This window comes from Rhinolophus sinicus, linkage group LG09, assembly GCF_036562045.2.
Source record: "Rhinolophus sinicus isolate RSC01 linkage group LG09, ASM3656204v1, whole genome shotgun sequence".
NCBI lineage: Eukaryota > Metazoa > Chordata > Mammalia > Chiroptera > Rhinolophidae > Rhinolophus > Rhinolophus sinicus.
Window position 1 is genome coordinate 88,853,129 of NC_133758.1, and position 23,920 is coordinate 88,877,048.

The following is a 23,920-nucleotide window of genomic DNA, read 5'->3' on the forward strand; positions in this document are numbered from 1 at the left end:
ATCAATGGATCACTTTAAATGAGTAATAATACAGTTGACACAGTATTATGTCAAGCCTAACATTTGCTTGATTTTTTTTCTTTCACACCCTGAAATATATCCAAGTCGACCAAACAAAGAACTACCAAGATTGTATGTATACAAAATCTCGCTGCATTTTCATAAATACTCAGTGTATTACTGCCACCTAGTGGTAAGATGTATCCTTCTATGACTACATCTCTAAACCGTTAAACTGACACAAGACAATTTTCAAAACCAAGGGAACATTGTTCTTCTGCTGCTCGCCAGTTATTTCAGAGAAATTTAGGAGCATACCCATCTTCTCAGCTATATATTTGCCTCAGACAAATTTCTGAAGAGGTCTATTACAAAATGGAGTCAATGCCACAGTATTTAATTCCCACTGCCTCTGAACAACTTCACAAAACAAAGGAACATTATTATTCTATTAATTCTAATATCTATTAGTAATTTAAAGATTTCCCCAATAGTTTGTTGTTCTCACCTTCCAGTTACATTTTGTCTAATCTTGATTTTTAGTTATGCATGAAAAAGCATTTAAAGTGACAACCTTACAAAAAGTGCATTGTATGAAAATCTGACTTCAATTAGAACCAGTTACTAAGTTCCAGCAATTTCCAGCTGTCTCTTCGCTCTTATCCTTAGAGAATTATATATCACATTAATTGGTATTCTGTCACATAAAAAGACACCAGCCGTGATTAATTGCATCCTTGGTGCTTCTGAGTTATGTCTTCTTCACTAGAGGGATTCAAATCACACCTCATTCCCTTCCAGCAGGTATCCATTTTGGTAACCCTCATAAAATCTCCTACCTTCCTGAACTTCTCCATTTGCTTGTAGAGGTCTGGATCAAGCTCCTGGGACACATCCTTCATCCATAATAAAGCCCCTCTGTATTCAGTCCGGCACTGCTCCATGCGGTTCACTGTCAGCCAAGTGTCCGAGATGGCCCGATGTCGAAAAGTCTCCACTTCTTGGTGAAATCGACACAGAGGATTTCGCAAGGCCAACCTAGATCAGAGGATAAAGCCACAATCTTGAAACTAAGAGTGTCAGCAATTTGAAGCCTTGACAGTTTACCAATCTTAAACTCATGAGCCTACTGTGGTGCCTGGAACACAGACGATGCTGCAGAAATGCCTGATGGATTATAACTGAAATGTATGTGAACTGATGAGTCAACCAGAGATGATTACCCAGGTACTAATCCCTTAGGTTACTGTTACTTAACTGTACTATTGGAAAGTATTTCCATTGTATTATTGGGGGTGGCCTCGTGCCTGAGCAAAGAGTACTCCTTTGAAGCTAGAATCAATGCTGTGTTAATGGAGGAAGGTCAAGGCATCACCATTCCCCAGGTCTGCTCTTGGCCACTCCCTGCCTTCTGCTCCTCGGAAGCCTGGCCCTTTGAGGAGGGCTGGACACATGTAAGACTAGGGTCTCCCTGGCTAGGCCATTGTGGATTTGTCTCCAAAGGCTTGGGCATCTGCTGCTTGCTCCCATAGTCAGAGAACGAAGCACAAACAGAAGCATTTGTAAGTGGTCCAGGAAGGGGGAGATGTGCATGTACTGAGGATTTACTATGTTAGGCATTCTCAGGTTATGTGATTTGATCCTTACTTAAAACACCAAAACTTAAGGATACTACAACAGAAGTGAACATATATAACGAAGCAGGTATAAAATAATTATAATATTGGCCATGACATACCATCATTTATTCAGCAAAAAATAATGTTTGAAACACATCAAACTTTGGATACAACATCTGTGGGTGGGGGGGGAAGGTGGAATACTGCTTCTTCCACCTTCTTACCCCAAACGAGTAATGTCAGATGAATTACACTCTTATAATACAGTCGTTTCCGTGAAGTTACGGGGAAAAGATGAAAAAAAGAAAAAGAATATTTACATTTCAATTTAAATGCAAACTATTCTAGGTGAAGGGAACAATGACGTTAGTGAAATCAGCTCTTTCCATCAACATCTGCAATGCCGTGCATATGTGTATAGCAGTATAAGATTATAGATATAGCGATAAATTGTTTAAGAAAAATATCCCTTTTACTATTTTTCTTTAGTTTTCCTTTTGTCTACAAAGCACTGTTTTTAACTATTCAGCAGTTATCTAAAAAACGCTTGCTGACATCATCTTACCTAGGTGTTGCAGGTTGCTTTCAAAGACATATTGATGTGCCATAAAGTAAGCCTGTGCTTTATCACCACTGGATTAAATTTAATACTCACTGTTCATCACATTGAATGAGCAGTTGACTAGCAAATCTGTCAGTAAAACTAATGCTGGTGTGAAGGTTTATAAAACTGAAGAGTTCTATTTAAAGGGAGAAACAGTCCTCAGCTGTCCCCCTAAGAAACCTGTTCATTTCTGGACACCTTTTTCTCTTCCTTTGGACTTCACCACTTTTCCTAAACTGGCTGAGTTTTTTGAATAAACCATTCTCTATTTCTTGACTGTTGTAAAGTTGGACAGAAGCCTTTGAAGATGTAATAACGTGATGATACATATTAAGATACTGAAGAAAAGAAAAAGGCATACAAAATCACCTAATTCCCCCCAGGCCCCTGTAATTTGCTTTGTATAAACTCAGGTGACAACCTCTTTACTTGTGGTACCAGGGACTGAGTCTAGACCAAGGAAAAATTCAATAACCAGAACCATCAAGCTTCAGTGAAAGACTGTTCCATGTTTTCATTCATGAAATGGGGATAATTAATAAAATGACTAAAGGTCTACTCCAAAGACATCTGTTCTTTGGTAGGAAAAGGTGGGAGTGACCCAAGAGGTGGACAGAAGGGCTTGGGTTAAATGTATCATGGCACGCCCGATAATGGAATACTATATTATGGATGTTTAAGAAAAAATGCATATGTGGACATAAAACGGTGCTAGTGCTATTGGATCAGGAAAATCAATTTGCTAAATAATCAGTATGCGATACTACACAAAAATTGTATGGTAGGATGCCGTTTATGTTAAAATATATTCTGGCATATCCCAATATGTCCCTTCAAGATCTGAGAGTTTTATGTGATCCTCCCACTTTCTTCATATTTAGAAGGACTGGTCTGGATTTCATGTGCTTGGTGAGCAGCTGAGTGCCATGAAACCAGAGCCACCTTATAGGAGGCCACATTTCAAACTGTAAAGTTGTCCAAGTTGCATTAAATGACGGATATAGGGCAGTTTGCTAGTTTATGCAGTGATACTTTCAAGTATCATTTGCATTGTATTTGTTGATTTATTTTACTGTTTTTGCCTGTATCCAAAGATTACATTTTTATAAACTTAAGGTATCATATACATCCTTTGTGAGATAATTAGTTAAACAAGTATGAAAGGGTATCACTTGGATAGGCATATTAGTAGTATAAAATAATCATGCGAACAGTAATAACTCTCATAGTGACTGTGTCCAGGGATTTGACTTTGTTTCCCATAAATGGATGTTAATTTTAGCATACAGGTCTAAGATTTTTTCCCACGGAAATAAGTGATAATTATATGTTTAACATATGAGAATTTATGAAAAATTTTTCAAGAATCAAGTATCCTTATGAGGCTGGGGAAAGTGTATATGCATAGAAAGTACCCAGGGGTTAAAAGTGGGTCATCTCCATTTGTAAAATTTTAGTTTTGGTTTTTTTTTTTCTCCTTTTGGTTTATCTCTGTTTTTAAATTTTTCTAGAATGAGTGTGTATTACTTTTATAAGGAAAAACAGTTATAAATAATATTAAAAGGTGCAATTCAAGATTATAAAGAAACGCTTTTCTTGGAAAACTGGAGTAGAGAACTATTAAAAATGGTTTCATCCAACTAGCTTAGTTGGCATTGCCCACAAGGTAAGGGTCCAGATGCAATTAGGAAAAACCAAAATGCCCAGGAGTGGGACCACTGAAACACTGACACGGTTGGTCTCTTTTCTACTCCACTTTTCATAAGAATAGTTGTGTAACAGGCCGATGGCCTGCTCTTGACCCATAAAGAGAAAGCAGTAAGAAGAAATTAACAGAAAAACATATTGGACAATCTAAGCAAAATTTTTGTAGCCTTAATATTTTTGGAAACCACCAATAAACCTTATTTAGGTATAACCCTGCCTCGTATTAGTGAGTGACATTTTTGAAAGCTTGATAGTCCCTGGGGAAGGAGGAGGAGAGGAGTGTCAATTTCTCTGACACAAAGTGCAACTATATGCAGGGTCTCCTGCTTATTCTACATTGACCATAAAAATGAGTCATCCTAGTGTTAAAAAAAGAAGTCACTGACCTATCACAATTTTCTCTGCACCAGAGCTTCTCAAACTCGAATGTGCATTGAAATCGACTGGGGGGGCTCGTTAAAACGCAGGCTGGGATTCAGCAGTTTGGGGATTGGGGCCTAGATTTTGCATTTCTAACACATTCCCAGGTGAGGCTGCTGACATGGCCATCCAGGGTCTGAGCAGAATGGTTCAGGGCGTCTTGAACATCACCTCTCTAAAGTTAATTGGTCCACTGAGAGCAGAGAAGGAACGCTTCCACCTGGTCTCATTAGGCTCCTGCTTTCATCAGCTGCTGGAAGGGGACGAGACTGATTGCTATGAGCAATGCTGAAGGTCAGCTAGATGCCTAACACAGCACTCAGTGACTGGGTGTAAAGCGCCCCCTATAGACCAAAAGAAATACGAAAAAAAATTTTTTTTTAATTTTTAATAGGGAGGGGGAAAAATCATACCTGTTGTCTTAATCAGACAGTAAACACAAACAGACAAACAACTGAGAACAGAGTAGTTCCTTAGTCTCAGGCAAGAGGCTTTTAAAGAACACTGGGCAATTCCCCTTAATGAGTGAGTGGATCCCAGATTCTCAGTGGATTCCCCCAAATAGAGTCCCAAGGAAAGCCACACACCTTTGCTGGGAAGAAAAGCAGAGGGCTTTCCCTGTCGCTTGCATCATTTTTCCTGCTCTGGTTTTATCTTGGAAGCCTTGGGATCGGAGAAATTTTCCCAGTTCGTTTTCTTCTTGAGACAAAACTGGTGAAGAAAAGACCCAAAACAGCCATGAACAATGTGCATTTTTATTACAGAGAGAAGAAGAGCGACAAATCACAAGGTCCTCTCTCTTCTAGAGTCAAAGACCAGGTGAAATTAAATCCAAGTGACAGGCTACAAGGTAAGCTCCCCACCCCCTCCATTTAACTTTCATGCTGTTCTTCCATTTACAAAACGAGAGATCAAATTCACTTGAGTACATCTGTCAATGTGTTTGGTGCCCTGTAATCAGAACCAGAAAATGACCTCTGTACTGAAAAGTGAGTCGATAATGTGCTGCTTCGAACTGAAATAAAAACGTTGTGTTTGTCGGGTATGACTGGGAATCTTTTGTGGCTGCCTATAATGTAGGGCCAGTTTCCTTCTGTTATTCTCTCTTGCTGACTTTTGATCTTTGTTTTCTGAGTTACATTCTACTTGATTGTAAAGCAGATCAAATACCTTATCCATGATATTAAGTTTTTGGTTGGAGGTGGGGCTGGGGGGATGAGAGTGGGTGGGTAATCAGGTTGATGACTTGGGTTTTTAAAATGCAGAGCTGAAACCAAATCTGAATTGGTTATGCCTAACCTAGGCTTTTTTTTTTTTTTTTTTTGAATTGGTGTATAATTGACATACATTATATGAGTTTCGGGTATACAACATAATGATTCAGTATTGGTATATATTGGTCCTTATTTTTAAAGACAACCTCAGATGGTACTATTGGTGAGATAGTGACTGGTACAAGCTTTCTAAGATTGATTTGGCAGTAAATATAAGAAATCACAGAATTGTGTCTCTTTTGACATTGCACTTCTGTAAGTACACCCTAAAGAAGTAAAATTGGCACAAAGATGTATATACAACGATAATCATGCATCATTATTTATATTGGCAAAACACTATCTTTCCCTATAGTGGAAACTGATTTTATCAACCCCAGTGCATCCACCCAATGAACAGTGAGCTGTTATGCAGCCACTGGTCCCAAATACACATCCACCAACAGTTGAGCAAGGAGTGACACTGAGCTTTCTAGAATGTTTTTTTCTCGAAACACAGAATTTACTATGGACATACTTCAAATACTACTCTTACTGCACATTTCTGTATTGATGCATTTATACATCATTTGTCTCTAAGAATGCTTTTTAAATGCTACTAAGATTCCTGTCTGTTTTCACAAACCATCCAGACTTCTTTGAGGATGCACCCGATTCCTGACACAACCTCTCCAATAATAGTCGTAGAACGTTAGCCAGGAACCACTAATCCAAGGGTGAAGGTTAAACTCTCTACTCATTCCGTATTAATTTGTGATTGTGGTTTATTCTACACATTCCAGAGGAGAAAAGGCTTTTAGAATCCATTCTTCCTGAGAGATAAATGACTGATTACCCTCCTTCCTCTTCTGTCTCTCAAAATTAAGTTCATTGGTCCAAGTTCAGCTCAAAGGCTACTTCCTCTGTAAAGTAGTTGATCCCCATTTCTCCACCACACCAACCCCCTCTCAGCACCTCGTATTAAAGTGTTTATGGGTGGGCCGGGGTCTATTTCTCATGAGACTGTAAACTTTCTCAGGACAGGGACCTCATGCAAACTATGGTTCCCCAGGTAAATGCTTGTGAAATTGAATTAACTGTCATTTTTGCCTTGTTATCCCTGTATACTTTATTTCACTTTACATGCTTATCTGGTATTTATGCCATGGTTCTATGTAGCTTTAAAAAAATTCCTATAATTATAAGAAGTTTTGTTGTTTTGTAATACCATTCATTCCTTCTCCTCTCCGTTCATATGGGATTCACTCAGTTCCATAATGAATCTTTCCCGATGGAGAGCAATTTCACATTTTGGTTTATAACAGCATGAGGTGACAGTCACCTTTTTTTTTTCTTCTTACATTGAAGCCTCGAGTCACATACAAATGAACACAGTTAGCTTAAGGCTAAGAAGAAACCAATTCATGGAACCTGAATGATTACATGGTAGGAAAGAGTGAAATTGCGCCCTTTCCTAAATAAACCTAAGTAGGTTGAAGCATTTGAAAAATCATTTTTGGTTACGTGATGCACTTGAGGATTAAACTTGGGGTGGTAAACAGGTTTCATTTTAAGCTATAGACTCTGATTAATTGGCAGTGCTGCTCAGAGGGTGATGAAAACAGTTTGAGCCCCATCAGCCTCCAGGTTGGATTACTTAGTGATGACCATCATTTTCCGAGAAGAGATGTTCATCCCTTAATGGCAATTTTAAAATTCAACTACTGAAATTAATTTATAGACATTTACAATTCTTCTAAGGTAACAGGTAAATCAAAAGTTTTTACTTAGAAGTTTTCACTTACCTGGGGCTTAGAAATTCAGAGACAAATAAAACCCTATTCATATTTAGTTGCTGATTAGATTTTCAGAGGTGCCCTAAAAAGGCAACTGAAGAACTATAAAACCAATTAAGCTTGGCAGCATTAATTCACTCAGCAATATGTACTAGGCACTGCCCTTGCCAACTGGGAATATAGAGATGAGTGAGACACACAAGGTCCTGTTCAAATGAAGCTTACGTTCAAACTGCAGGAGATTGAAAATTAAAAAAATACATTATCACAAACTCACCCCACGCCGCCAAAAAACCAGAGGAGGGGGTAAGACAGATTAGTAGCTGTTTTGGGCTGGTGGTCAGGCAAAGCATCTCAGGTGACTATAATAGGTGACTGTGAATCTGAGCTCTGAATGACTAGAAGGGGACATTCTTGAGATGATTAGAGCAGGGACACTAGAGATAGAGGAAACAGTGAGTGCAAAAGGCCTCGGGTCACACTGGGTAAGGGCAAAGTGGCTGGAGGGGTGAGCTGGGCCTGAACACGTAGGAAACTTATAAGCCAAGGAATGGAAGTTTAGATCTTGCTGTAAGTCCTATTGGAGGCTATTCAGCAGAGAGGCAGTATGAGCCAACACACAAAAAACTTTTAATTTTGAAATAACTTTAGGCTTATAGAAACACTGTAAATGGACTACAGAATTGCTGTTTACCCTTCATCAGCTTCCCCTAATGTTAGCATCTTTCGTCACCATGGCACAGTTATCACAACTAGGCAATTCGCATTGGTACAATACTCTTAACTAAACCACCACCACCTTTGAATTTTACCAGTTTTCCCATGAATGCCCTTTTTATGTTCCAGGATCCAATCCAGGACCCCTTATTGCATTCAGCTATCAAATCTCCTGAGTTTGCTTCCATCTCTGACAGTTCCTCAGTCTCTCTTGTCTTTCATGAGCTTGACACCTTTTAAGAGTATAGGTCAGGTATTTTTAGAATGTCCGTCAATGTCTGTTTGTCTGATTCCTCGTGATTAGACTGGGGTTACATATTTAGGAGAAGGAAACAGAGGGGAAACAACTTTTAGTGCCTGTCATCAGGGCTACATATCAATACACATTACCCTGGTGATGTTCACCTCTATCGCTTTTTCAGATGCTGTTTTCCGGGCTTCTCTACTGGAAAATTATGATTTTCCTTTTGTAATTATTAAACATTTTTGGGGGGGGGAACATGAGACTATGCAGATAACCAGTTTCTCCTCAAACTTCCATTCACAACTTGTAACATCTTTCAGTGAATCTTACCTGCCACAGTTCCCACTGTGGTGTTTGCCTCATGGTGATTTTGCAGTTCTGTCTATTCTTTCTATATTTATTCACTGGAGTTATTGTCTCAGGAAGAGTTGTCTCTTCTTCTCGGTTTGTTTACTTCTATGTAGACTTATGGATATTTGTTTAACTTTATGGGTTATAATCCAATATTATGCTTACTTATTATGCTGCTCAAACTGTCCCAGCTTTGACCACTGGGAGCTCTGGGAATGTGACCTGATTGCTGTCTCTCAGTGGAGACAATGGACTGGAAGAAGCAAAAGTGGAGGCAGGGAGATCAGTGAGGAAACTGATACAGCAAATCAAGAGAGTGATGGTGGTGACCTGAACTAACACAGTGGAAGTGAAGATAAGGAGAGGAAGGAGAATTTGAAAGCTACATAGGTAACAAAATGGACCAGCATTTGACACTGACAGGATATGAAACAGAGAAATGACAGGGGTGTGTGTGTCATGTATGTTCCTTTCCTCATAGCTCAAGACTATGGAGTTACAGCCCAGGAGAAGTCTTAGCTCAAACACTTAGAAAATAATAACATAGGTAATTTATAAAATTCTGCCTCTAAGTCCTAGGATTTTGTAGTTCCCCAAAAATAGTCTTAATAATAGATTAGTAATGAAGGAAAATTACCAACTGTTAATTTGTGATTTTTGGAAAGAGGTTTGGCAGCAGCCAGACACAGAGAAACTTCCCCTATTTTAGTCTCAGAAATACATAAACTGTACGATTAGATCGCCTACAAACGGAAATTTTAAAACGTACTAGCATACAACTTCATATTCAGCATTTCAGAGATAACTTTGTTAGTAATGACTTTGAGACAGGATGACCAGAGGAAAATCTTGTTCCCTAATAACCCAACATCCAACATAAAAATGTTGATGAAGGAGTGTTGTCAACGACATATAGTCAACGAATTAACTGTGTGTGCCTTCTGTCTCCATATGATCATTTTAAAAGGAACAAAATTGGATATAAGAGAGCCAGGACAATCAAATAAAAATAAAAAAAACACCCAAATTTAAAAATTCCACGCTAGAAAACAAAATTTTTTATAGTTAGGAAAATAAATGGCATGTACTTATCCATGAGAAACTCAATACAAAATTCTTCTGCAATGGTACTTGCATTGAAAGATAAACAGAAAACTCCTGTAAAGGATTTCTGATAAAATTATTAAAGACCCTCCTTCTACCACGTAAAGAGCAAAGACAGATACTTTTAACTAGTAGTTTCCTTGTCTTACTTCCTAAACACATGCAATCATATCATAAGGCAAAATATCCTATTTCTTCCTATCTAGCTGATCAATATTCATACTTATGGCATACTTACAACATATTCTCTTTTGATAGAGCACAATTGCTTTAGACAAGTCCAAACAGGTTCTCTGAATCGAGTGAAACAGCTGTAATAAAAATACAAACAAATTGCTAAATGAAAGACAGTGGTGAAATAGAAAATAATGACACTGAACATACCCATAGTATTTGATTAGCCCACGAACAAGATTACCTGCCTAAGTGTGCTTGGTGTTATGTGGTGCACACAGAAACTGTGACAAAGCCTTTAGATATGCTTCTACTGTTCTGTATTTATTGAAATTCATCATCTCTGAGATTCAAATTAAGATCTGCCAAACAATGATTTCCTGCAGACAATTGAAATAACTGAAAAACAGAAATCCTAAGTGAAGGGCCCATTTAGAGGACTTGGTAAACCAGAGACTCCATATTCATTCATAATCTAATTTATTTCTTTTACCACTTGCTGTGTGTTTTTTTTTAATGGAGGATCTGTCAATTAAGCATAATATTTAAAACATGACATTAGCTTATTTTGTGATCCTAATGTATTTTATGGCTTGCTTCAACAACTCTATGAACAGCAAACAAAAATCAATCATGTGAATGCTATGTCTGTTGAGAAGACATCTGTAAAGCGGAGTTTACCTAGCAGCCCATCACCCCTTATCTTCCCAATGATGTCATGAAATATACAGAGAAAAAGCCTAATGCGTGCTATGGCCGTAACAGAAGAACTTAAGGGAAAAGCAGGTGGGATATACTGAGAAGAATCTAACTAGCTTTTAACTCATGGTGGTCCTTGTCTTTGCTTTAGAAACCGAGACAGCTCAAGGGAAGATAGAACAGATACTTGACACTTTTTCCACCAACTCAGAGGCTAGGGCTGGTATCAATTAGAAAACCTGGAAGACAAAATTCTGCCTCTGAGGATCCACCCAAAGAGGCAAGGCAATCCTTTCCTTACCCTTCTCTACTTTACCAGCCATGGTGATGTAGTAATTCTGTCCTGGTATGATAAAGCATTTCCACTGTTTGACTCAAAACCAATGGTCTCCTTCATATGAAATATGACCCAATTATCAAATAAAAATGGATGCATACCTACATGCTTAAAAGATTAAAAACTATTCCCAGGAATGTTTAATATGATAAAACGTGGACATGAAGAATATAAATTTTACTAAATCTCATTTCATTATACTGCATCCTCTACCTACTTAGAAAAGAAAACAAAACCCTTTACCATAAAACAAAACAAAATCAGCAGTGTGATTCTGTTCCTTAACAAATCCTTGATATCAGTCTTCTGGGTTGCAAGCCGCCAGCACATAGTAATTCTCAAAGGTGGAAGCAAGGAAATTCAAAAGGTATGTTCAGGAGCTGTTCTGTTGTTACTGTTTACTTTTTTAAAAAACTGCGGCATAAATTAGATGCAATAAAATGCACACCTCTGGAGTGTTCAGTTGTGTTAGTGTGACAACTGTATACACTCTTGTAACCAGACCCAAAATAAGAAACATTTCCAGCATCTAGTCAGTCTCCTTGGCTATGGCACCCACTAAAAGACTTCTGGTATCATAGGTTACTTTTGCCTGTTCTTGTACTTAAGAGCTGTTTTTGACAAAATGAATTTATTAACAAGAAATTTTGACAAATACTTAAACTTAGTGTAATATTTATACATTAACGTCCCAACAGATTGTAATAGAATCTGGCCATTATTGTAGCGTGGCACACAGCTTTCTGTGCCAGCAGAATACAGGTTCTTGTTTTAGAGTCTTACGCTCTATGGAGGGCAGTGTGAGAACACATCAAAAGGGTTTGCACAGCCTTTTCATATATTTTATTGATGGAACCCACTCTCTCTATAAACATCAACATCAGTATGAACATTTCTGCAACAGAAACCTCTATCATGTGTAAAATTATTAGTCACCGCTAAGTACTTTCGACACTACCTGCTTAGAATCGCGACTATTTTGATTAAATATAGTTGATTCAGTCAAAATGCTGCAGCCAGAATCTAAACATAAATATAAAATTACTGTATTATGTTTAATGTACTAATAACACATTCAAGTCTGTTTTGAGCAACACTTGTATTTACTAGGGTGTTCAGACAAAGTAAAACTATAAGACGTGAGAAGTATATGTGACTTATAATCGTTGTGAGTGTATTTAGAATACTAACTCAGAGTAGATACCTCCCGGTTCTCCTTTTCCCGGGGCAGCCAAGTCCATTAGAACAACCCTGTCAAACGCAGCTTCTAACTGAACAATTCCAATGACAGGGGAAAGGGTTGGGAGCTAATATTTATTACATGAACGTGTACACTTGTTCAGCAATACTACCTGAGTGTGCACTGTGTGACTGGCGGAGGGTACGATGGTGAAAAAGGCTCACAGGGAATGTGACCTCCGAGTGGAGGGAGGACAGGCAAACAAATGAACACTTGAGATAATCCCATGAGAGATGAGTACTATGAACTGCGGCCCTGGGTCTCATTCTACGCTCAGATGCACAGAATGAATTATCCCTCATCCTCATGATGGCCCTTCCTATACAGTTGATAACTACCCCATCTCCCATAACCAGTATAACCACGGTTTTCACCATCCTGGCCACCCTTCTTGGAAAGCTTTTTGAAATCCTGAGCTTTCCGTTTCAGTCCCATGAAATGTTCAGCTCATTAATTTTAGCATTCGTGTTAAATCGGGGGATCATTTTGAATTCTTATAAGGTCATGTAACATATGATTCCTGTCAGTGCCCTGTCATTCACAGAAGTCATAAGTGTGCTTTTTCAGTTATAATCTCAACTATTGGAGAATGTCCAGCAAGATGGGGAGTTAGTTGACATTCTACCAGTTATACTAGTATTTGAGCATCAACCAGATATGAATTCAACTTACTGTTCTATTCACTAGTGTAACTAAACATCTGCTTAGTTTATCCATTTCAGATTTTCCAGGGTTCAACACCAAGCTTACTAGACTCTACTTTCCAGGATCTTCTGCTGTCATTCCTTTTCCTTTTTTTAAATGCAAACATGTGCCTGACCCTAGTGTCGGAATTACTCGTGGTGGTTCTTTAATTACATTAATATTTTTCAACCAACATTTACTGAGAATTTACCACATGCTACGCATTTCAACTGAGGGCTTGAAAAACAAATTAACTGAGGCATACAGGTGGTTACATGAGAATGTGTCGGTCTTTCAAAAACAGGCTGGGATTGAACTGATCTGATCTTTGATTTTCCCTCCGGAACTAGTTATTTGCAATATGTTTTCGAACCTAAAGCACACGTAGGCTAGCCCAGGTGAGTCCACTCTGGGGCCACAACCCCAGCGAGATGACTATGCCGGGGCGCAGAACGCTCACCTCCAGCTTGGCATCAAGGTCTGCGTCGGAGGCCACGACGTGTTCGTCTTCCTTCTTCCCCGTGGCCTTAATAAAGGCCTGCTTTGTCTCCCAATACTTCTGCTGCATCTTATTTACGACTGACTTATCCTGAGAGTATCGATCCTGTAAGTCCCAGGGATAACTGCTGAAAACAAAATGTAAAGAGCTATGTTAGGCATGACTTTCATCATGGCTAAGATATTTCAGTGTGAACAAACTGATCTACACATTATATTACATATTTACAACATTAATAAACATAGAACTACTTTCTCTTATGGTGATTGTGCCAAAAAGTGAGTCAACTCTGACTCCAAAATCTTAAAAGTTAGTGAGGAAATAAAACAACTTTTTCAGGAACTTGAGAAACTAAACCTTGAAGAGAATTAGGTGTCAACAGGTAGGACACACCCCTTTTAGAAGGGGAGAAAGCGAGGCCACACCAGGCAGGGTGACTGGCTCAGGCACCCCAGTGAGTCAGAGATAAAGCCGGACACCATGTTATCGTCATTGGAGCATCACAGCCAATACTGAAGTGGTGGCGGAAAAGTAGAGATAAGAGGCTAAAAAATAGCATGCTTAAAATCTGTCACAGAGGTACCTAAAATAGTCAAACTCATGGAATCAGAGAGTAGATTGGTGGTTACCGGGGGCTGGATGGGGTGAGGGGGAAATGGACAATTGCGGATCAATGGTCATAAAATTTCAATCATGCAAGATGAATAAATTCTAGAGACCTGCTGTACAACGTTGTGCCTATAGTTAATTGTGTTGTACATACTGTGTCGTACACTTAAAAAATTTGTTAGGAGGGTAGATGTGAAGTAGTCTTACCACAGTCAAATAAAACTAAAAAAAAAAAATTTACAAAAATCTGTTACAGATTTCTGATATTAAAACTTTAAATTCTTAAACATAAATGCTTAAAATACAGATAGGAAGCCATTCTTCAGGAAGAGCATAGCGAAGAGCAGATCAAAACGTGCGCAAAAAGAAATTAGAAAAAAGATTGAGAATTAAGTGGAATTCTGTAAAAGTGACCAGAGTGCCTCAATTATGGACAGAAAGTTTGCTGTTGGCACTCCACTCTCCCCATGTTGCCTACCCCCTCTTCCGCCCCCAGGGCCCACACAGGACCCCTTGTCTCTCCTATACAGACAGGTACGTCATCTTTCACCCCAGGCTATTGCCACTCAAAATATGCCAGGCCTATGTTCTAAAACATGAGTTGCTTTATACTACTATACGAAAATACCTGTAGCTCAAAACTTCATGATTTATACTCTCCTTCCAGATAACAATTTTCAATTCACAGATTTATTCTTTCAAAAGTTATAAGGGGTTTCAGATGACTTCCTTAGCCATGGTTATCTTTAGAGAGAGAAGTAGGATTTGGGGGATTTTCACGGTTTCTGTACTATTAATAGTTAAAAGTTTTATAATGAGCTTACATCAGAGAAAATAAGATGAAAATATATAAAACTTTAATGTAAAAGATAATCTGTCTGGAGAGCATGTCATTAAAAGATGGAAGGATATGTCCACCAAAACTGTGGTTATTTCCGGGGGGGGGGGGAATGGAATTTTCAAGAATGGGGAATTGGGTCTACTTCTTTGTATTGTATCTTTTTTCGTCAACGGTCATGGATTAACAGAACGAAAATTCCATTTTGAAAAAACAAAAGGGACTTTAGTGATCCAGTAACCACCCTGTCATTTAACATATGAGGAATCTTAGGTTTTAAAAAGTTAACAATCTTGTCTAAAGCCACACAGGATTAAAATCCAGGCCTGGATCCCAGTCCAATGTTCATTTCAATGGTTTCTGTAGCCCTTGCATTTCAGCAGCAAGCAATGAAATGGCAGAGTAAGGAGGAGAAAGACTTTGGGGAAGGGCACACTTCTTGGGGCTCTCCAGTCTCTCTTACATGAGTGACTATTTATTTCCCCAAGCTTGCTGCCACTGTATGATGGAACCATCCCCTTGCCTTAATGAGGCAAGATGGAACAATTAAAAAAACAGTCTGACCACTCTTAGAAAGCTGTCCAATGGGGATACTCAGGGAAACTATGTCCCTTAGCCTTTTAATAGCTACCTTTTAAAACTCATGATATGTTAAGAGATGCAAAAGTTCTTTTGAAGTTTGACACTCGATATTACAGAGGAGTTGGACTGATTGCTTCTCTACTGAGAGAGGAGGGATTAAAAAGTATATTGTTTGTAGTAATTAATTGTGACATTTGAAAAATGAAAATATGCACCCCATTTTTTCATGATACAAATTAAAGGAGGTAAAACATGACAAAGATCTATTCGCCTGGTAGGTCAAGGGTTCAAAAAGGTTCAGAAACACTGGAATTTATGAGACGCTAACCGTGCTGCCATGATGTGTTATGGGCACATCAATGTCAGCACTAACACTGCCATATGATTCCCACATCTATTTTACTCATCATCATTTACTTCCAACAATGATTGGCTCCTGAGTGTTCATGAAGGTTGAAGTCATGAGTATAAATTAATGAGTCTGAGTTTTGCTCATTCATTGTTTTATAGCTTCTCTACATAAAACTCTTTTATAACCCTAATATTAGAAGTTGTAAGGAAGCTAGTGATAAAAAAAATGTATCAATTCATTACATTTGAAGAAATGGTGATGAAAAGCCAACATTAGATGCTCAAGAGAAAAGCTGTATGCAAATAAATTTCTTATAAAATACTCATTAGATAAGAACTTAACAATATGTTTGGTTACTTGGTTTCCATATTATTTAACATAATAGAGATATTGAATTTGACTATACTCAACATTGGATAGGGACCAAAAGACTAAAGTGACTCTTGATTTTTCTATTCAATAGACATTTATTGAGCATATACTATGTGTTTTCCTCTTTTATTAGCCTCTCGCAATTCACAAAAGAGTACAAATTACTTACCATTTGTGTCCTGACATGTTTTCTTCTTCTTCTTCTTTTTCTACTGTTGATGATTTGGGGAGAAGGGGCAGGGAAAAAGCATGAGAGGATAAGTTATATTATAACCTGAAATAAAACAAATATGTTTAACAGTTACACTATATACAATTATGTGTTAACTTGACATGTAAAAATTTCAACCTAAGCCATTTCTAGTTGTATTTTAGGGGCCAAACACTATTACACAATAACACTGTGCACTGGTGTCAAAAATAGTTTAAGTAACACTGGAAGAAATATCTCAAATGAAGTTTAAGAAGTAAAAAAGCAGATTGAATTAAAAAGGAAGTATATGGAAGACTGCCTAAAATACGAGACCATACCATGCAAAGCAATACTATGTACTATTGAAGTACAGAAATATTATAGAGTGAAGGTACAAAGAATTCCTTAGAAATGATGAACACTGAATCCCAGACAGCAGTTACCACTGCAGTGTGTGTGTGTGTGGGGGGGATTATTTAAGAGGGGTACACATGGACTTAATTGTACCCCTAGTGTTTTCTTTATTAAGCTATGGGGTGAGTATATTGCATCTGCACATCTCTTTACAGATTTGAAATATTTCATAATCAGTATTTCTAAAACACAAAATAGCCCACTGTAAAAAAGAAAACATACACACACACAAAGTGTTGCTAGGCTAGAATGAGATACCAAGAAGGGTACAAAGGAGGAAAATGTGACTCAGTTTTTCCCAGCCTAACATTGTATTTTCATCTCATTAGTAAATATGGAAGTCCCTTGATACCTTTGCCCCTCACTTCATTTGCCCCACTCCTGGAAACTGGTCAACCAACCCAGCCACACTTACCTACCAGTTAAGGAAAGAACGGTGAGCTCACTACCTAAAGGGACTCTGACCAGACACAGACTGCTGGCTGCCAGAGTGAATGCTCCGTGGATGAATGCTCTGACTACTCCAACATCAATGCAATTGTTCTCCCTCTGCCTCAGAAAGGGTCCTGGCAACTAGTACCCCTTAAATAATTAGAGTTTCCAAAATTTTTTTTAAAATGCTTCAAGAGAACTAAACTGAGGTGTTGAAATTCCGGCTTCAGGGGAGAGGAGGAGGACATTTTCTTAGAGTGTCCTAATGCTGCTGGAATGACAGCATCCCATGATAAGCATTCCTCTTCCCCCTGGAGGGCATCCAGGTTTTGGGACAAGCTGCTTTGGGAATGACATTCATGATGAGTAAGCTTTGCCCTCTACTCAGTAAACTGTGTAGAGGCCATGATGCATCCACACGGCTTCACAGCAAGTACACATTTAGCTCAAAGCTTCCAACACTATTTCTCATGAAAAGATACTGTTCAAGGAAATGAAGTTATTATACTCTTGCCTTGAGTTCAATTTCACCAGTAACTATTAGGATAGTATTTTCTGATTAAATTTTTATTGCAGTAAAAAAATAAATTTATTCTCTTAACAATTTTTAAGTACACAGTATTGTTAATTATATGCAGATTGTTGTACAACAGATATCCAGAACTTTTTCATCTTGCGTGACTGTAACTTTACAGCCACTAAACAACTGCTCGTTTCCTTCTCCCCCCTCCCCTGGCAACCACCACTCTACTTTCTCTTTCTATGAGCTTGACTATCCTAGAGACTCCACGTAAGTGGAATCATGTAGTATTTGTCTTTTTATGATTGGCTTATTTCACTTAGCACAATGTCCTCAAGGCTCACCCATGTTGTAACATACAACAGGTTTTTTAAGGCTGAATAATATTCCATTGTATGGATATAGCACAATTTCTTTATCCATTCATCCATTGATTGACACTGAGATTGCTTCCACATCTTGGCTATTGTGAATACCGCTGCAATGAACATGGGGGTGCAGATATCTCTTCCATACCCTGTTTTAAATTTTTTTGGATGCATACCCAGAAGTGCGATTGCTAGATCATATGGTAGTTCTAAATTTTTTGAGGAACCGCCATACTTTTCCCACAGCAACTGCACCATTTTACAAGCCCACCAACAGTGCCTTCAAGGATTCCAATTTCTCCACATCTTTGTCAACACTTGTTATTTTTGTTTGTTTGTTTGTTTATTTTGACAGCAGCCATCCTAATGGGTACAGGGTGATATCTCATTGTGGTTTTGACTTGTATTTCCTCGGTCATTAGTGAAGTTGAGCATTTTTTCATAGGCTTATTGGCCATATGTATGTCTTCTTTGGAGAAATAGAAATATCTATTCAAGTCCTTGCCTATTTTTCAATTGGGTAATTTTTTTTGTTATTGCATTGTAGGAATTCTCGATATTCTGGATATCGACCCTTTTATCTGATATCTGGTTTGCAAATACTGTCTCCCATTAAGTTGCCTTCTCACTGTTGATTATTTCATTTACTACAACTTTTAAAATTAATTGTTGCTTATTGAAATATTTAACAATTTAAGTTCTTTGTAGTGTAACAGATAATATCACTGAGCAAACTGTCCCTTCTCCCTGGACTTCCAGGCTACTCCCAAGTAATGATGCCATATGGCAGTTTCCTCAAGGTACTGTCTACAGGCCAGGTGCACTGCTGTTTTCTGGGCTGTTCACATGCAGATTCTTGGGCCCCATCCCTTACCTGCGGAATGAACTAGAATCTCAGGAAGTGTGTCTGGGAATCTGCATTGGTAACAGGCTTTGCAAGTGATTCTTAAGCACATTAAAGTCTGAGCACCGCAGCTAAATGGCACACAGGAAAAACTCTTTCTAGAAACGCATCTTTCTTGACTAAACTGCTGAATTATAGCATCTGACTAAAGGGATCATGGGTGGCAAAATCAGGTCATCTCTACAGAGCATATCTGAACGTCTCATGAGAAGGCAGCTGCAACCATGGCTTGCATTTCCTTTAAGGTATGTTCTAGCCCCATACACCAGGGACAGTTAATAAACATTTTAAGATTTGTTTAAATCTTATCTTGCTCTGTCCATCTCAAATCCATCTCATCTTGCTCTGTCACTTCGTAAACCCACAGTGTCAAAATCAACACTTTAAAAACTTGTTACAATCCTCATCCATTCATTCCTTTCAATTACACAGTGCGGTTTAGCAAATGCACATTAAGCATCTAATTAATAGGTGCCACACAGTATCCCTAGCCGCAAAGAACTTACAGTCTAGATCAGCTCTGTCCAACGGATATACTATGAACTACCTATGTAATTTTCAATGATATAATAGCCATGTTTAAAAGAGTAAAAAGAAACTGTAAACATTTTTTAAATCATATATTTTATTAACCCAATATATCTAAAATCTTATTTCAACATGTAATCAATAAAAAATTACTAACAATATATTTTGCATTCGTGTTTTTGTACCAAGTCTGAAACCAGGTGTATACTTTACCCTTAACAGCACATAGCTGAGATGAGGCACATTACGTGCTCAGTGGCCACGTGCGGTTAGCGGCTACAGGATTGCACAGCACGAGTTGAGCAAGAAAGACAGACATGTAAACATAATTTCCAGACCCCGGAGACTCTTGAATTTGCAAGGGACATATAAAAAGTACTTCATGCACCCCCAAATTTGTAAGTTCTGCTGTAAGAATATCATTTCCTCTGTAAAATACAATAAAGCCTATGATTAATATTTCAACTCACGTTTATGTAAAGGAAATTATTTCTCCACTTTTGCTACAAGGTACTTATGAAAGAAGCCCAAAATGAATGGTATCATACCTCAAGCATTTTAATGGTACAGAGACAACTTCCTAAAGTTCTGTTTGTGGCGGCCTTACCTTGGGAGACAAGCCAAGAAGAACAAGTATCGGGTTGCTTATGGACTGTGAGGGCCATGATAAGAAAAAAACAAAAGCACCAACATTGTTAAGTTCAACAAAACTTGGCCACATGAATGTTTGTGTTTCACTAAACTGTCTCCCCAAGGAAGACAAAACAGATGCGCCAGTAGTAATTAAGACCTACTCAAATAAGTAGGGGTACAAAACTGAACAGATCAATAAAAATCAAGTTCCTAATTTTGATGTAACAATCCTGAGAGTGGGTGGGGGTGAGTTAGTGAGGAGCAGACTCCGTGTCTAAGACAAGAAATAAGGCAGAAAGATGTCTCCCTGCTCACAGGTGGGGCTGCTGCAGAGGTTAGCACCTCGGCTTCATTAAGACTACCAGCCTAATCTCTGTGACATTAAGACTACCAGCCTAATCCTTTTAGCCTTTTCTAGGCTGCACCTTGGTAGGGTTGCAATATGCTCACCTCCTGCTCCAAGGCCATTAAAACCACACCTGTTGTCAGCCACGCGTGGCTGACAGACCATCCTGCCCTGTGGGGAGAACTAGGAGAACAGGGAGCAGGGATACTTTTGTTCAGATTTTGTACGCCCCTGGGTTCTGTGCAATAATTATGCTCATGTTCCCTCTATGCTTTTCTTACATGCTTGCTGTGTTGAGTCTGCAGTTTTATCCACCCATGTGGACAGGTTACAATTGTTCCACTTGTTTTTATTTCCTATAGCCATTGAAAAGTCATTTCAAACACACCGGATGGCCGATACATAAGCAAAAGTTTTTCTAAATACCCGCCAAATATATTTTCCAACACTGTGAGGTTCACAGAATGCTAAAGCAAGCCCAGTTTAAACAAAATCTGATGCATTGCTACAAGGAAGAGAAGTCATGCTGTCTTCGGCTCCTTAAACCCTGATGCTGGATTCTTCTGCTTGGAGGCAGAACATGAGAAAGTATATTCCTTCTGTATAGGCTGCCTTCGGCAGCATTGAACATTTGTTCTAGCCCAGAACCCTTGTCTATGAGCTCACTGAGTTAGCTGATAGCACTTGCGATTAATTTAGATCGTGCAAAGAATCCAAAATTCTTGAACCCACCCTTACTCAGAATAAAGGGGAGATCAGTAGTTACAGTTCATCATATCACCATTCTCAACCCACAAAAATATTTCAATGAGCTTCCTCTTGAATCACGTCTAAGTGTGTGTCCTGTTTCTTGCGCAGTTTCATGTCTCAAATTTATCACCTTCCCAACCTTAGCGGCAGATTTTTCTCTTCCGTCAGTGAGCAGTTTTTCTATTAGTTGGAGTACCAGCTGAAACCGAGAGCAGAATCCTTTTTTCCTGTATCTGTACTGAACATATGGTAAATTCTCTTGAACTGCAGATCTGAGCCACTGCCAAAATCTGTCATTTTCCTCTCTAATTTATTCAAAATTTCTATTTTCTAACTTAAAATTGTCACTGTTTTAGAGCTCTCCAGTTCTGTTGTGCACACCAGCATTTAGCCTTCTTTGGGAAGTGGGCCATTTTTTCCTCCCTATGAAGCACACTTTTTAAGAGAACAGAACAGTCTTACAGTGATGTGAGTGCAAAATGATAAGTTTGAATCATCCCATAGTAAAATCATTCATTCCCAAACACCACCTTCATGGCACCACATGTCAACTGAATGCGACACAAATTGTTCACATTCCAACATCCCCGAAGCCGGGATGAGTCCTACCACTGATACCTTGTCAACTGTTCGGCAGTCATTTTTCTTTCTTCATGGAACATAAAATGGTAAAAGATCTTATGAGCAATGGTTTCTTAAACTGATGAAACACAGAATAATTTCTTAAAATTAGACCTCAGTAAAATGACATATCACTACATGTCCCAGACTTTTGGGGCTATTTGTGTACAATTGAAAAGGAGAATCGGAAGTCAAGGGATGCTAAGTGTTGTCTGTGATGTGGGACGTGTGCCATGACAGAGGAAGGCGCCCAGGCAGGGCTAGAGGAACAGAGAGGAGAGGACACAGGGTTGGCTTCCTGCATGGCCTTTGGGCTGAGTTCCTAAGAATCAGTAGTAGCTGGCCATGTGAAGGTTAAGAGTTTGTGTGTATATCTGCGGGGGTGTGGCGCAGTGGTGGCGATGGTATTATTCCAGGCAGAGAGAAAGCAAAGAACATGCAGTAGAACTCACTGCAAGGTGTGTGTACGCAACCAATTCTAAGCAGCTGTGCATTCCTATAACTTAAAGATGATGTGATAGGGGAGACACAGGGGTCAATCTCTGAGGCCACCTTTTGTCACTTTCAGCATTAGATACAATGGAACCTCGGTTTTCGAACATAATCCAATTCTGAAGGCCGTTCAAGTTCTGAAATGTTGGAAAACAGCTGACAGGTAGGTCTCAGGATCTTGCACTCAGCGGAAGCCGTGTGACATGTTCAACTTCCTAGGCGTGTTCGAAAACTGAAGCATTTACGGTGTTCGTACACCGAAATGTTCGTCAACGGAGGCATTCGAAAACAGCGGTACTACTGTATATTCTGTAGCCACTGCAGCACAGACACTCAATGGTGTTTATTCACATTTAGTGAGCACCTTCTATGCCCTGTCTAGAGAGTTCGTCTTTGACTATCCATAACAAAAGTTGTTGGAAGCCTGTGGCATGTCTCTTAGATTTAGCTTCCAATTGCATACTAATTTATAGAATTTTCTGCGAGTTCCATATTCCCGCTATTTCAGAGATTCACTTTATCTAGAAATATTACCAGTTTCAATATTTGGTTTTGTCTTTCTGTTTATTTATCTGGTGCAGTCTCAGAACTAATGTAAGTCATATAATTTAGAGCCTAGAGGAAGTTGAGACACAATCAAATGAAGCCCTTGCCTTTTAAAATGGGGACCTATGATCAAGAGAGGTCACTAACAGGCCTGAGAGAACAAAGCCATTTAGCCCCAGAGCCATGGTTTCGAAGCAAGGCTCCCGATGGCTCGCCTACTGAAAGGAAGAAATATAAATGTGTCAGAGGTTCTAGGTACCGAGTTAAAAAATGTTTGTGCACTTCTTCTGCTCAAAGTATTTTTCATCTTTTTTTCCCAGAGGTTTATCTCTAGTGACTTTCTCTTATGTCAGTAATGATTTTTATAATTTCCCATGAAGGGTAAGTATTTAAGTATTAAAACGGTTTCAGCAGAAACAGGGGGAAAAAATTGAAACAGTCCTCCAGGCATAATTAACTATATTTATTATTATTTTTAAAATCTTGATTCATCAGATCCTGTTCACACAGCTGAAAAAGAGAGATCCCTAAGGAGGGTGGGAAGTTGAATCATCTTTCATTATTTCAAAAGCTAAACATTAATTAAAGCAATGTAATTTGACTAGCTTTTATGGGTCTTTTTACTACTCTCTCTCAGCACAGATTTTGTTAAGGTTAGGATTATTTGAGCATTCCATAATGGATTCTGTTTCTAATTGAGTTTTGTGTCTTCTGCAAATGATTTTTGACATTTCATAAATTCACAAGTAAAAGCGAAACATGTTGATGCTTTAATTTTGTGAGTCATGCTTTAATTTTGTGAGTCAGCAAATCTTACAAGGGGAAAACAGAATTCTAACCTTATTCAAGGCAGCTAGAAGATGGGCAAGTTTTTATTTAAACCTTACAGTAAGTCACTGTTAAAATTTGAATTTTCTGTTAATGAATTGGGGTCTTAGGACAGTTTTAAAGGATCATTTCATTCACATTTTG

General features: G+C 38.6%; 1 protein-coding gene across 9 annotated transcripts in view; it reads right to left on the reverse strand.

The window, feature by feature from the left end:
- The window catches only part of ICA1 (islet cell autoantigen 1), a 134,967-nt gene that overhangs the window by 99,392 nt on the left and 11,655 nt on the right, over positions 1-23,920 (reverse strand). For 2 of the 9 annotated variants that reach the window (XM_074340769.1, XM_019729783.2), the window contains exons 2-6: positions 16,371-16,413; positions 13,410-13,575; positions 10,054-10,126; positions 4,938-5,061; positions 840-1,038 (exon numbers count right to left, since the gene is read on the reverse strand). In XM_074340769.1, the coding sequence (XP_074196870.1) occupies positions 840-1,038; positions 4,938-5,061; positions 10,054-10,126; positions 13,410-13,575; positions 16,371-16,387 (579 nt within the window). In that variant the 5' untranslated portion in view covers positions 16,388-16,413. Of the gene's footprint in view, positions 1-839; positions 1,039-4,937; positions 5,062-10,053; positions 10,127-13,409; positions 13,576-16,370; positions 16,476-23,920 lie in introns of all 9 variants that reach the window. The other 7 variants (XM_019729786.2, XM_019729788.2, XM_019729787.2 and 4 more) reach the window with 5 other exon arrangements.